A 15,933-nucleotide genomic window follows, 5' to 3' on the forward strand; every position below is an offset into this window, starting at 1 on the left:
TGCAATGACAGACTGATTCCCTTGTGTTTTCCGCAGACCGAGCAACTCGACCCTGGGGGAACAATGGAGGACAACCTGTTGAGTGTCAGGAAACCTGCGGTGGGACGCACACACTCCCTACCCAACGACAGCTACATGTTCTTCCCGCTGCAGCCTTCTGGCAAGCCGACCGCGGCTTCAGCACAGCTTCTTGCACAGGCACCTCAGCCCCAGCACATACTGAGCCCCCATAGAGCCCATTCAGGTAGGATGGATTATTTATTTCCTTCATAATAAATGTCACAATAGCTCAGAAGGAAAATCCCATTCATTGTAGAGGCCAGAATGTATTTTTTATTAGCTTCCATCTGTGAGGTAGTCAACAGGATACATACAATATGTTCATCAATAAAGTACTATCTATCTATCTATGCTATACAGGTGGCTAGATTGGTTATGCAAAATTAATACAGTGGAAACTTGAATTACAAATGTAGTTGGTTTTTGAACAGGGTTCATAAACAGAACATGTTGTCTATTGAAACAAATATCTCTTTAGGAAAAAATCTAAGTATGAATATATCAAACAAAAATAACAAGGATGGGATGTTCAACTTTCTACTGCATAAAAAACAACCTGTGCCCTTCTGACATGCACACACTGTCACTAGCCGTGTGGTGCACTCTCAGTTTGAAATCACAAAACTCCTTAACTTTAGTAGCCAGGTACCTACAACGATTAAGAGTAAATAATAAAATTAACTTGGTTAATCTTCTTGGTAGCTAACCGTTAACAGAAAGCTAGCGCTCCTGAATGTAAACAAATGCCATCGGTGGATCTACACAAACATCGACCGTAACCCCATATTTTTTACCATCACAACATCTTTCGTTTTCTATATTGTTTATAAACCCAGGAAATGTGTCCCTAGACACAAAATAACTTTAATTATGACCATTACCATGTAACTACTTGGTACTGGATTGATACCAACAATTGTAGTATTACTCAAAACGCATGTAAAGTATCCAACAACAGAAGAATAAGGGTTTATTACATTTGAACAGAAGTGTAAATGGAACATGTTAAAATAGAACGTAAGCAGATATTAACACTAAATGAACAAGTAGAATAATCCATCCATTTTATACCGCATGTCCCTCATAAGTTTGACAAAATAATAGAATGATTGATAGGTTACTGCCTACGTCAGCAGTCAAATTAGTAGCCTTTGTTTGCTTACTTCTTACTAAAAGAATTGAATCTAATTGAATGCATTGCCAACATTGTTCTTTGACTGCAATAAGAAACATATGTTTAATGGATCATAAAATGTTCTATTAAAATAAAGCCAATGATAACAGTTGTTTGTGGTCCACTTTATTTTGAAAAGTATCGAAATACATTTTGGTACCGGTACCACAATATTGGTATTTATTGATAAATATTGAATCCATTAATATTGGACAACCCTAATCCCTACCATACATTGCATTGTGGGGATCCAGAGAGGTATTTTACTACAGTATATATTTTCAAAGGTTTGAGCATGTGCAAGATGTACAGTATGTGTCTGTAAAATGATTCAGTTAAATTAGGATATCCAACCATAGCTTTTCCCTTTATTACTTCTATTTTGTGTGCGTGTAGTGGCGATTTGAGAAACCCAAGAACATCTTAAACCCAGGTTGCGAGCTGTAAAAACTAAATAAGGTCATAGATTCCCACTACATTTGTCAGCAGGTTTATGCGAAAAACCGTTAACATAAACAGATCTAACGCATAAGATAAGAAATAATCCATCTAAATATGATGCGGACATTTTGTTTAGTCACATTTCAGTGAATAATGCATGCATTTCACATGTTTGAGCCTATACAGGAGAGGTTGTATCAACAATTGGTTTCAATTTGGTGCTGATCCAAAATCGCACATTTCGCCTTGATTGAAGTTAGCTTTGAAGTTTGTCATTGTGTAGTTAGTTTTTTATTAGCATGTTTGCATAAAAAAACTACTTTTTTGAAGTTCATGAAACCTTGTGAAGGGTCGGACCAAGGGAAAGAAACAGTAAGTTTTGTTGGGGGTTTGAGATGCTGGATATATGGTAGGGATCAAGACCTGACCCAAATTGGGATTTCATGGAGGTTTTGTTTGTTTTGTTGTTCTTTTCTTTAGCTGGATTATAAAAACATAACCAATTTTCACTAAACCTAACTGAAAGTTGAGGTCCGGAGCAAGAAGTAACCCTATATTAATATGCGAGTGTGTGTGCGTATGTGTGTATCTTAACGACAACATTCAGACATACTATACAATTTTTCTGAGGTATAAGTAAAGAACCAGTTAGACCAATTAGAGTCCATATCACTTAAAATTGCATAGAAAATGCATGTTCCTTTGCCTCGATCAGGCTTTTGATAAGTGTCTATTAAATGCATGAATATGCTGTCATTAGAGATGGATACCTTTCAGATTTGAATAGATGCTGGTACCCAATGGTACCAATTTTCGATACATTTGTGTGTGTAAATAAATGTTAATTGTTTTCATTTGTTAATGTGTAACATTAAACAATGAGCTGATTATGATAACGGTGCTGCCCAGATGTTATATCTTGTTTCATTTCTGAGTTTCATTTGCAAGTATTACATAGTAGACATTGCATGCAGTTTCAATTCCAAGATGATAGATGGCAGTCGTGTATAGGCTACAATGGGTTGCCTGGCTAGTAGAGTAGTTTTTGCCAGTAAGGTGAATCTAGTCTCATGTTGTGCCCTACAAAGTCTTTATGCTGTAAGTATTGTACTTAGTATACACCAGCTGTTTGATTGTAACATGCATCTTAGTTGTAGTTTTCATTACTGAATTTGGAGGTGTTCATTTCCATGTAAATCCCTAATGCTATTAAGTCACATTTATATGTCAAAGCCAATGTAATTTAGCATCAAGCTAGTGCATTTTAGAAAATTGGGCCTTATTTTCCGTTTTCTATGAAGCATATTTGCTTTGATGGCATTAAAAATTGCAGCATTACCTAAAGACAATTTGGCTGAGTTTGCTCTGAGTGTTGCTTGAGTAATTGTTTCTTCGCCAAGTGTTTGTGCTTGTGTGAGTCTGCCACCGGATGTGATGTTCCGAACATCAATGGTATCGAAATTTGGCACCGTTTGATCGTACGTGAATTTATACCCAGTTGTACTGACGAAATTTGGATCGGTGCCTATAAAAGTATTGATAATAGGACTTTGAATCTTTGGGCACCACACAATTCGATTCGATTAAATTCTTGGGGGTAAGAATTCGATTCAGAATCGATTCTTGATTCAAAATCAATACTTTTTTTAATAACGTTGGGTGCCAGTTCTATGATTAACTACATTTCTCTCTAAAATAGATAAACAGCTCTGATACATTTCTATATTACTTAAAAATAAACTGGTTTTGTTTAATAACATACTACAAAACATTTAATAAACATGTAATAAAGTCAAATACAAATAAGACAACAAGAAACTCTTAAAGTGAATCTGTAAATCTGCAGATATGGGCATGTACATCAACCATACAGTTTGCCTGAGTGGCTGGACAGGACAGATAAAAAAAAAAAAAAATCAATGTTTTTATTTTTTGAATTGTTACAAATAAGAATTGTGATTAATTCGATAATCCATTTATTTATCTAATTGATACCTAACCTAAGTTGTGATGTTTTTTATCTACAGCCGTGTTTCTTAACCATAAAGCCGGGCGGCCCTTGTTGAGCCACGTGCGCCCCCTCGAGGGCTGCCAAAAATATCTGTTTCTCAGCTGTGGTTTGTTTGGGCCGTAGCGGTACTCAGTTGTAATAAGCCACCACTTGTGGCAGTAATGTCAATCTTAAACAAGAAAACTAGAGCTAAAGTCATCAGGGAAGTTATAAAATATACGGTATATATAAATGACTTAAGTAGTGATGCTGTATTTTCATTTGCACTTTACATTTATGAACAGTTGATTAAAAAAAAACATATATAGCATTATCGTTTATTATGAATATATAGTTAGAATTTTAATTGAATGTACATTTATTTTTCAGCAGTTTTTATCAGTGCCTTCTTCTGCAGTATATTTGACTAATATTTATTATTTTAATCCGCCTGACCTAAGCCTTGATAATAATCTTTTTGATATCATTTGACAATGATTATCATGTTAAACTGTAAGTACAATTGATAGAATTATTGAATATGATTAAAATAAAGAGTAATATTACTAATTCAGTGTTAATATTTCAGTGGACCCCAGGCCCCTCTGTAGTGGAAAAGTTGGGCCCCGAGGTCAAAAAGTTTCACAACAGTATATGAAAAAGGAAGGTTCGGCCTTGACTTGGATCCACTCTCTACTGAGTTCATTTCTACTGTACTTCCCTTTTTTTCAGACTCCAGTGGTTCAGTACGTTCGCAACCAGAAGAGTTTTCCCAACGACTGGCCATCCCCACCGACCTCTTTAGACCCATCAGCCCTCACAGTCACTCCGACTCAGAAAGCATACCACGACTACCCCCTCCCAGACACTCACATACGCTGAGCCGCAAGCTGCGCAGACAGGTGACCCACCGCATCTGTTTTACATCTCAGGGTCAATTTGAACTTTGCTCAAAGGTCTCGTGTCATGACACAGTATGGATGGTTGACTGATTTAGCGAGGTGCTGGACCATAAACCAGACTATAAACTGTCCACAGGTGTGAATGTGCAAATAAATAATATTTTGTCTTTTTAATTCAGATCACATGTGACCTGAATGAGAAGAAGTGGTATAGAAAATGCATGGATAACCTGAGAGTGTAGTTCCTTATCTAAGTAGACACAACAAAAATACTGTTGAATTACCTCTCAGACAAAATAAAAAAACATTAGTATTATAATCTCCGTAAGAACAGTTTTTTTTGTTTTTTCTCACATCCCTGATATTGTATACCATTGTATTTGATCATTATTACCGTATTTTTCGGAGTATAAGGCGCACTTAAAATCCTTTCATTTTCTCAAAAAGACTGCAGACTGCAATATGACACCAGTAAACAACACCAAAACATTAAATGGTCCATTGAAAATAAAGAACATTACACACGGCACTCAAAAATCTGTAAAAATGTTTTAGTACGACTTTGAAGCCGCACCGCTTGATGGATTGTCGGCCAATTACAGCTACCGTAGTCAGAGATACAATTATTACTATGGTGCGTGTATAAATGGCACCCATTAGCAAACATATTATCTGGTGTTTTATTTCATAATATTTTACAAAACCAACGTTTTTTATCTTCTGGTACCTGCTGATGTGTATTTGAAATCTGCATAAGTCCTGAAAATTTGCGCAAGTCCGCCACTGTAGTCCGTGCCGATTCCGTAGTCGATAAGCTTATTATTTTTCACTATCTCCTTGTTATGGGACATTCACCCTCTGCTGTTGCCATTTCTAATATAAAGTAGCGTAAAGTTCTAACTTATATCTGTTAGTAGACTCGCTATGGAAGCGCTAAAAACTACCGATGTAGTGGGTTTACATAATATACCCATGGAACTTTAGTTATTAGAGAGTTCCGGTCGGACGGTTTTTCATGGGACACATTTACGGCATTGTTGTTGCACTAGTGAGCCACGGATGAGGTTGTGTAAACCACAAGGAAATGTTTTAAATTTAGAAAAAAAAAGATGATAATATGACCCCTTTAATGCGCTTTATAATCTGGTGCGCCTTTTGTATGACAAAAGACCTGAATAGACCCGCTCATCGGCAGTGTGCCTTATAATCTGGTGCGCCCTATTGTCCAGAAAGTACGGTATTTACATTTCAAAATGGTATGATAATCTACCTAAAACAATTTTAATAGATTTGTAAGGAATATTATTAGTGGAGATGTAGAAAGGGATTCATACATTTGGTAGTAGTGGTTCTGTGGCTCCATAATGCTCAAAGTAAGAATGTAGTACAATTACAAATAGGTACACATTTAAATAAGTAGATACAGGACATAAAAAATCATTATTATTATACTTGAATAATATTTTGTTAGATGACACTTACTGTATATCATTTGTTTGGCTCTTTTACGTGTTCCTCAACATACAGGTGAATCTCACTAAATTAGAATTTCATGGAAATGTTATTTGATTTCAGTTGTTCAATTAAACACTTGACTCTGTGTTAATGTTGACCACCAGAGTGGTCAACATACAGTAGCACAGTAGGCCTAAGTAATTATTAAAAACAAGGCAGAGGTTTTATTTCATAAGCATATTTTACCTTTTTAGCCACTCTGACATTACACACAGTTTGAACAATAACACTGTGTCTGAATATTGGAAAATTGGGAAAATTAAACACCTAACAGTATCTTTCGCATCCCACTAGATAGAGCCCACGTACCACAGTTTGAGAATCATTTGTAATATTAGTATTAGTATATTAGTAATATTAGTATTTTTTAAATTTGTATGTATATTATTACAATTGTATTATATATTATTTATAGTATTTTATTTTAAATTTTAAAAATAGCAAAAAATGCCATGTTTATTTTTAACATTTTGTCCCAGCAAAAAACGCAATAAAATAATGAGCAATAGTCAGTCCAAATAACATATTCTACTGTCAACAAGTAGAATAGGTTTGTCTTTGGAATACATTTACAAATATCAATCAATCAATCAATCAATCAAAGTTTATTTAGCCCTAAATCATGAGTGTCTCAAAGGGCTGCACAAGCCACAACGACATCCTCGGCTCACATCCTACCTCAGAGCAAGAAAAAACTCAACCCAATGGGATGACAATGAGAAACCTTGGACCTGGGCGACCGGTGCAATGGACGTCGAGTGGATCTGGCATAATATTGTGAGAGTCCAGTCCATAGTGGATCTAGTTAATAGTGTGAGAGTCCAGTCCATAGTGGATCTAGCATAATATTGTGAGAGTCCAGTCCATAGTGGATCTAGTTAATAGTGTGAGAGTCCAGTCCATAGTGGATCTAGCATAATATTGTGAGAGTCCAGTCCATAGTGGGGCCAGCTGGAGATCATCTTGAGTGGAGACAGGTCAGCAGCGCAGAGACATCCCCAACTGATGCACAGATGAGTGGTCCACCCCGGGTTCCGACTTTGGACAGGTAGCGAATCATCAGTGGTAAACAAATCTGTGTGGCTGTCTCCGTAGAGTGATTTACCCTGAAACCGGATTGAAAAGGTTCACAGAGATTGTTAGTCACTAAGTGTTCATTTAGCTGCTGTGCAACAATTTTTTCGAGAATTTTGGAAATAAACGGAAGGTGGGAGACCGGTCGGTAGTTTACCATGAGGTCAGGATCGAGGTTAGGTCTTTTGAGCAGAGGATGAATAACCGCTTTTTTGAATGCTAGGGGAACAGTGCCGGAGGAAAGTGATACGTTTATAATATTTAACACTGATGGACCTAATAATACAAACAGTTTCTTGATAAGTTTCCCAGGAAGTGGGTCAAGTAAACATGTTGTTTGTTTTATCCCACTTACACGCTGTAATAATTCCTCTAATGTTATTTCATCAAAAATAGAGAGACTATTTTGGAGGGCAGTGTCCGTCGTATATACAGTCGTATTTGTGTTAATAGAACCCAGTTGTAGCTGGGATGCGTTGTCTTTAATCTCCTTTCTAATGAGTTCAATTTTCTTATTAAAGAAATTCATAAAATCATCTGCCGAGTGGGTGGAGCTACTGGGAGGAGTCCCTTGTTGGGTTAGCGATGCTACTGTACTAAACAGAAATTTAGGATCATTTTTGTTGAGGCGGATGAGATTTGAGTAGTATTTAGCTTTAGCTAAGGTAAGCATGCGTTTATAAGTTATTAAACTATCACTCCATGTTTGATGGAAAACCTCAAGTTTAGTCGTGCGCCATATGCGTTCCAGTTTTCCACATGATAATTTATGAGCTCTGATTTCTTCTGTAAACCATGGGGTGCGCCTTTTAGGGGCCCTTTTTTGCTTTAGAGGTGCTATACTATCAATAATTTCGCGCAAGGCATCGTCAAAGTTGTTAGTGAGGTTATCAATAGAGCCGACATAATTTGGGAATGGTGCCATTACCGAAGGCAGTAGGTCAGCAAGAGTCATCGTTGTGGCAGCATTAATGTTGCGGCCGCTATAGCAGTTATTATTATTATTAGCTTGTTGACAATGAGTCAAAACTTCAAATTTTATAAGGTAATGATCGGACATTACTTTAGTATATGGAAGTATCATAACTTTGGAGGTGGTGACACCCCTGACAAGCACTAGATCTATTGTATTACCGTTGCGATGCGTGGGTTCATGTATTATTTGTGTAAGACCAAAGCTATCAATTATGGTTTGGAGCGCCACGCACTGAGGGTCCGATGGGGTATTCATATGGATATTAAAGTCCCCCATTATGATTATATTGTCGGCGTGCGTATGATTATTATATATATATTTTTAAATATGTTTCATATCAGCATTAAACTTTTTTTTTTTTTACATTTTATAAGGTACTGAATTTGGGGTAGCTGTGAGCTGTAACCATCCAAATCATTATAAATTAAGAAATACCTATGACATAATATAAATAAATATTTCACTGTGTATGAAGTGAATTTAAAGAACATAAGAGCCTCACTGCTTTAATTTAACTAGGGAAAAAAAGTGCACTTTTCAAAGATGTTACTATTTATTGAGCTGGACCTGTATGTTATTGAACGACTCATGACAACAGAATCCTCCCCAAAAAATTACCTTTCTAAACAGTGTCCTCCCCCTTTTCCTCCCCCTCTCCCTCCTTCATACGTATCATTTTCCATATCGTATCTGTTCTGGTCTGACCCCAGCTCAGCTGGGCGCCTGACCCCGAGCTGCTGCTCAAACACAGATACTCCTGTTTCTGAAACAGTGAGAGGAAAGTAGACTTTTTCTAGCATTGAGCCTTTCAGAAACACTGGACTCCATGCTCATATTGCAAAAGACACAAACATAATATGAAAGCTCCATTTTTTTATTCATTTAATTTTCAAATTTCTCTGTTAACCATCCATCATCTAATATTCCAACACATATATTTGGCAATAATATATAGTTTTATTGTATTGCCAGGTTATTAAATGGCAGTGTGTTTGCAGAACTCAGGGGATTGTAAAACAACACATGCGCTCCATACAATGAGACTTGTTTTTGTACAGTGTGATGGAGCACTTTTGTATCGACTACCTGGCTAAACCTGTCAGAGTGCTCTTTAAAGACCACTTATACATTGCATTGTTTTAGTATGCACTCTTTCTGTGCAGTCTGTGACCACTGGGTGTCTCTGTGGTCACACCCTCAAAGCTCATGCAAGAGAAGCCATTATTCCTCAACATGAACCCTGTCTGAAACTCATCCATGTTCGTGTGTGAACGTACTCAAGTTGACCCCTCAGCAAAGTGGAGCAATTTAAATCTCCTCTTTTACCCAATCAGTGTTCAATAAGGATGAGAGTCAATCACAACTCGAGGACATTGTATGAGTTTTAACTCGCGTAGTTGCTGCGGTGGCACGTCCTGTTCACCCTCTGACTAATTGCCACGCACACTGACATGGAAACATAATCCGATTTAACAAGTGGGCGGTAAATGACGCAGATCGCGACTACAACATTACAGATGTTTTGTGCGAAAGGTCAAAGGTTAGAGGGTTCACCGTGTCAGCTGGCAAGCAATATGCCAAAAGCATATGAACAGACCATTTTTTTATCCGCAATCATATGGCCCCTTTCCTGGGTGAATCTCCCATGAGAGGAAGGGGAGTTGATAATTTTGCAATGCAGTCTGCTGAAAATGATGGAAAGCGGCAACCGACGTTGTAGTCAAAGTCGGAATCGACATATTCAATACTCTACTGCTGAAAGGTCGATGCTACAGTCTCCCCACCACCCTCCATTCGTCACGTTTTATGTGTCAGGGAAATGGGGCCATATTAATACCCTTCCTACTGTACACAAATGACACTATTTACTGACTAAACAGGTCAACACAAATGCATTTATTATAGCCTCATTTTATCAACCGCTGCCAACTCACTACTTTTGAAGCAGTCCTGGTGCTTAGAGAACTTTTTATTTTTATGGAATTTAGTGGTATTCAAGTTGAACAGAAGAGCACTTTAAATTCTTAAATACGAATATTGAAGTAACAAATACACCAATATGAAAAGTTCTAAACAAATCGTCATATCTATCTCAGCAAGTTTGAAAAAAATAATAATTACGCAACTTGCGCGCCGCGACCATGATTGGTGCATAATGAGGAAGCGTTGTGTTGTTGTTTTAATGTGTGCCCCAGTGGAATGAAATGTGGTGTTGGAACTGAGGTTTGGTGCTGGCGTCTTACATTTGGCAGTGAAGTTTAAAAGCGCATTAGAGTCTGTGTCCCTCTTTCAAGACGCTACATTACCCACAAAACATTATTTGAACACAGTGGCGGGCCGTGCGTTTCCCACCTAGGCCTTCAGTGATGTCCGACTTCAATGATTATCTCTCAAAATACCATCATTTATGTCACCACATGACTATTGCTGGAGAAATACTGTACAGAAACACATTTACGCACTACTGTATATTGAATCCCCTCAACAGTGTAAAAAACTGGTTATTTTCTGGCTCATTTAAAAATCAATAAACCCGCATCAGCAATTAAAACATATCTTATGTGGTACTGTCAAAATTAAAATAGCAAAAAAAAACATATTAAACGTGAAAAAAAACCCAAATCAAATAATTGAACTCACAATTTGTAGAACCCATTTGACGCCGTATAGCCCTTCTTAGTCGGTTGATTCGAGTAGAAATGGCGGGCATTTCCCAATTTCATCGCCGACATAGTTTCACAAGATGTAGTTTCTCTTTAAATATCCTTCTTGAAAATGGCCTTGCAAATATATATATGCCACCTAATCAACGTTTTGTTCTCCTTCCTTGTGTGTCAACACTTCCCGCTTCCTGCTTAATTGCAACTTGTGATTAGATACTCCCTTGTCATTCGACAAGGGAGTATCCAATCACAGTCTCGTTAACATCCGGCTACCTAGATAGGCTACTGTCAACAACTTGTAATCTGATTGGCTATCGCAATTGTCTATCAACTCTTTGTGTCCGTTCACTTACAGTGCATGGACGCCTGCATTGTTGTTTCTGAAGGCGTCTGGCAGATTTGGTACAGCATGGCAACATAAGCTAGCTGAATTCTGATTGGATAAAAACTCTATAACCTAAAAACAACAGCACTGGAAAAAGCATAATATGACATGTAGAGAATATGAATAATTTTAGATATTTAGGAAAAGTAAATAAAAATGATTTTATATTTAATTATGATCATGATTTCTGGTCATGTTAGGCCAGCAGAGAAGGCCTTGCTGGTCCTGACGGCACACCACTGCTTGAACAACATAGTCATTTCTCGCTACTTTGCGGCTTCACTGCATCGCAGATTGTTTTTTGTGCCTTTTTTTAAAGCATATTCTACATGTTTTAGGCCTAAATCTGGTATTAAATTAAGTTGTTTGTATGTATTAGATGTATTACAATGCAGTACTTGTCTAATTTTCTATTATAATATTGTGGCAATCGATAAAGATTTTCAGCAAGCAGGACGTCCGTTTCTGGGTTAAGGGTGAACGATGCTAACAACAACACAACCTGCTAACCTTAGTGCTATATTTAACGCAACAACAATCTCAAGTTGACCAACTTTTGGCAGAGTAACTTTGTGATGGACTTCATCTTCAACTCTTGCCTCATCAGTAACACGTGTCCACATTGGTGAGACTTTGACATTAGCGGTATCAAAAGACAACAACAGGACGTAGCATCAGACATCGGACGCTAAGTCTGCTATTACCGATCCAAGATGCACTTCATCTTTGACATCAATAACACGGCTTTGGCGTGAGCTATGTGGAACGACAACGTAAGACAGTAGAATGGAATGCTAACAACAAAGCTAAAGTTCGTAGCTGCGATTGTTGACCAAGTTTTTGCAAATCATTACACGCCCGTGGTTGCAGCACATGCAAGCACAATCTAACTTACACCGGATGTCCACTGGATGCGTAACGGCTGCTGAACGCCCCCGCCACTGTTTGATGTGTACTGTAATAGCGCATACTTTTACAAGAGATCTCAATAATTTACGTGTAATCAAGTGATAAGAGTTTTAGTAAAGCGTAAACATTTTATTCCAACCTTTCAGAGAAGCAGAAGCGGAGAAACTCGGTCTGCCGTTTGAGATACGTAACGGCTGCTGAGCGGCAACACCGCAGAACATCTCTGAGCTTTGCCTTCTGTGCCGTCTAACTTCACTTGACTCGAGGAAAAGACGACTGTTTCTCTTGTTTACATGTTAGCATTTAAGCTGGCTAGCAAGGTAACGCTAGTTGGTTTCCATAATTTTAATGTAATATGGTAATACTAATCATTGGGAGTTTTACAGCGGTTATCATTAATACCGTTTATTTTGTAATACCGAAGTAACCCCGTCGAGGCTGGCAAACTTAGCGACTTCATTTTCATTTATTGTCCAGACTTAGAGCAGCACGGTAGAACAGGGGTTAGTACATCTGCCTCACAATACAAAGGTCCTGGGTTCGATCCTCGGCTCGGTATCTTTCTGTGTGGAGTTTGCATATTTCTTCCCGTGACTGCATGGGTTCTCTCCAGGTACTCCGGCTTCCTCCCACCTCCAAAGACATGCACCTGGGGATAGGTTGATTGGCAACACTAAATTGGCCCTAGTGTGTGAATGTGAGTGTGAATGTTGTCTGTCTGTTGGCCCTGTGATGAGGTGGCGACTTGTCCAGGGTGTACCGCGCCTTCTGCCCGAATGCAGCTGAGATAGGCTCCAGCACCCCCCCGCAACCCCAAAAGGGAAAAGCGGTAGAAAATGGATGGATGGATGTCCAGACTTAATTGACTAATTGTCACCATGTTTACAAACCCAGCAACAGATTCTGACCATAAAAGCAAACTAAATACATGTGAAATAATTCATAGGTTAGCATAATGCACGAATGCTGCAGCTCCAGTTTGACTTCCGGTAAAGAATAAAAAAACAATGACATCTGCCCAGTTTGTGAACCTTGACCCAAACTACGACTTCTCATCCTCATCAAGTCCCACTAACCAGGTTCCCTCCCTCATCTCTAATCCCTCGTATTTCCACCAATCCCCCCTCTCATTGCACATTTATCTCACACTTCCTCATCCATCCCGCCCTAAATATTTCATCCCACCTTTCTCCCCCGTGCCTCGCCTTGCAGGTCGCAGTGTCTACTGACTCTCAGGAGGCCCTGTGCTCGGATGGAGAGGGAAGCAGCGAAGGACTTGTGAATGCGGCTTCTCTTGGCCTCCCTCAACATCTCTCTGACTCCTCATCCTCCAAATCCTCACCCTTTCCCTTCCACCATCACCAGCAAGAGCAGCCTGCGCTCTGTCTGGTCCCGGCCACACCGGGGGCGTCCCCGAAACCTTCGCGCCCCAGCGGTGTGCAGCACCGCCTCGACTCGCCTCCGCCCTTACCGGTGAGGCCGCAGCGACAAAACGAGGCATCCGTGGATCAGGAAGTGTCCCTTATTACCGGGGCCGGGTTGACCGGGAGCGATGACGTCATCCGGACTGACGAACTCGGCAGTAGCAGCAGCGTCGGCGCCACAGAGGACTACGAGAACAACGCGCACTGTCAAGAAAGCGGCAGCCCTCGCTTGAGGCCGTTGAAGAGGTTCCACAGCGTTGACACGCAAGGCCGCAGCATCCTCCTGCACCGCCTTCGCCCTTACTCCTGGCTGGACGACCCGCGGCGCCACTCTGTGGAGGTCTGCTCCGTGGTGGAGTCCCGCCCCCAATACAGCACCACGTCCACGTCTTCTGGTTTCGTGTCGCAGGCCGACAGTCTGCAGATCCGCAGCCAGACTCAGACCTCGCTGCTCTCACCTCGCCGCAAAAAGAAGATGAGCCCACCTTGCATCTCCGTGGATCCGCCTGACGGTTCGGAGCCCTCGTCAGGGTTGCCGCCGCCCTTGCCCAGTCGGGACTCATGCCTTAGGCGGAGAGCGCCCTCTAGTGACTCGAAGGACTCATTAGATCTCGGTGTTGGAGAAGGTTCCGGACAGGACCCCAACGCCAACCCCATGCTACTGACTCTTCCCAGTTTGTCCTTTGAGAAGACTGATGGCTGACAAGCGAACACACAAAGACGCACACAAGACCTAATGTGATATTTGAAGTTATGCTGTAAAGAGTGAGACACCCCCGGCTCCTTTCCCAGGAGCAGTGCTGTAGTAGCGCCACCGTCCTTTGTATATTTTAAACTGCCAAAAAGGGAGACCACACAAGACACACCAGCGTCTCCCCTCCTGCTTACAGCTGCATGCAATTGGCTGCAGTCGACCCGGCAACCTCTGGAGTGACATCACAAAGCGATGCCACCTTAGAACTTCCGTTGGAGGTACAAAGCAATATGAACGTTTTAGAGACACTATTTTCTTAAATTATTAGATAGGATGTTAGTTAGATTATTAGTGTTTGTACAGGATGTTGTTTTTTTTTATGTTTTTTTTTTTTTTTCTATTCTTTTATGTTCATGTGACTTTTTTCTGAAAGGTTTTGTCTTGTCTTTTTTTCCACTCTAGGTTATTTCTAGCTTTCTTGGTTTACTGAGGAAAGTGGACGTTTTACAAAGTGCTGAAAACTATGTATTTGTAGGAATAATATATAAATATGTATATATATATATATATATATATATATATATATATATATATATATATATATATATATATATATATATATATATATATATATATATATATATATATATATATATATATATATATATAACAAGTTATTAAACGCAGCTTGGATTTTTAAGCACACTCATTTAACTCAGTGGTTGATTGTTACAGTAGAACCGGTATCCCAATCCTCATGTGTTACGAATCGCTACAAACTTTTGTTTAGTGTTTGTATTTCATTGCTTCCATGTTATTAAACATAGCTTGGGGAGTATAGAATGTTGAAAAGAAATGGAATGAAGAGGATTATCAAACAATCCTCGACTTGTGTGACGCTGGAAATGACACAAAAGCACATTATTTCATGTTTCACCTCATGAACCTTATTCTTTACTATGGATTTATTTATTTTTCAAAATAAACACTTATTTAAACTTGGATTCTTGCAACGAAAAATAATTGTGGGGAGCTAAAGCAGCACCTATGTGAATGTTATCTTCTTTTTGTAAACCACAAAAAGAAGGGGGCTATAATTCAAGGCAGGCTGTTATATTGAAATAAAAAAAAACATGTTTATAACTTCGCTAAAGATAATAACTCTATTTTTCAACTTTAATTATCATTTGGGGTGCATGAGAAAATACTATAGAACAGTGATTCTCAAACTGCGGGCTCCATCTAGTGATATGCCCAAGAATCACTTGATTAAATATTCAAACACAGTGTTACTGTTCAAACTGTATGTAATGTTACAGTGGCCAAAAATATTTCATATACTTTATAATTAAAACAGCTGCCTTGTTTTCAATGAATATTTAGGCCTACTACACTACTGTATTTTAATGTGGTTCACTATGGTGTGTTTTCAGAGGTGGTACTTTAAAAACCACTGCTATAGAAAGTAAAATGTGGCTCTTTTTTACCACAAGGGCCAGAATTACTAAAGATTTGTGTTTATCAAATGCCTGCACGTATAGCTGATTGACTAAGATTGTGTGCAGAGGATTGCGTCTCTTAAATAAGCAAAATAGCAAGCGCAATCCATTTAGCGTGTCTGTCTTCATGTATATGCAGAATAGATGCTGAATATCAGAGTGTCCACAATACTGGGAATAGGAGATGCAAATATATTATTTGAGCACTCGCAGTCTGATTCATCAAA

The 15,933-nt window shown here is 39.0% G+C and overlaps 1 protein-coding gene across 7 annotated transcripts in view; it reads left to right on the plus strand.

Moving 5' to 3' along the window:
- The window catches only part of cacna1g (calcium channel, voltage-dependent, T type, alpha 1G subunit), a 321,489-nt gene extending 306,732 nt beyond the window's left edge, over positions 1–14,757 (plus strand). For all 7 annotated transcript variants that reach the window (XM_062056250.1, XM_062056253.1, XM_062056254.1 and 4 more), the window contains 3 exons: positions 37–244; positions 4,398–4,567; positions 13,302–14,757. In XM_062056250.1, coding sequence (XP_061912234.1) covers positions 37–244; positions 4,398–4,567; positions 13,302–14,216 — 1,293 coding nt within the window. In that variant the 3' untranslated portion in view covers positions 14,217–14,757. The remainder of the gene's footprint in view (positions 1–36; positions 245–4,397; positions 4,568–13,301) is intronic.
- The last annotated feature ends 1,176 nt before the right edge of the window (positions 14,758–15,933 follow it).

The sequence above is a fragment of the Entelurus aequoreus genome, linkage group LG08 (genome assembly GCF_033978785.1).
Source record: "Entelurus aequoreus isolate RoL-2023_Sb linkage group LG08, RoL_Eaeq_v1.1, whole genome shotgun sequence".
Taxonomy (NCBI): domain Eukaryota; kingdom Metazoa; phylum Chordata; class Actinopteri; order Syngnathiformes; family Syngnathidae; genus Entelurus; species Entelurus aequoreus.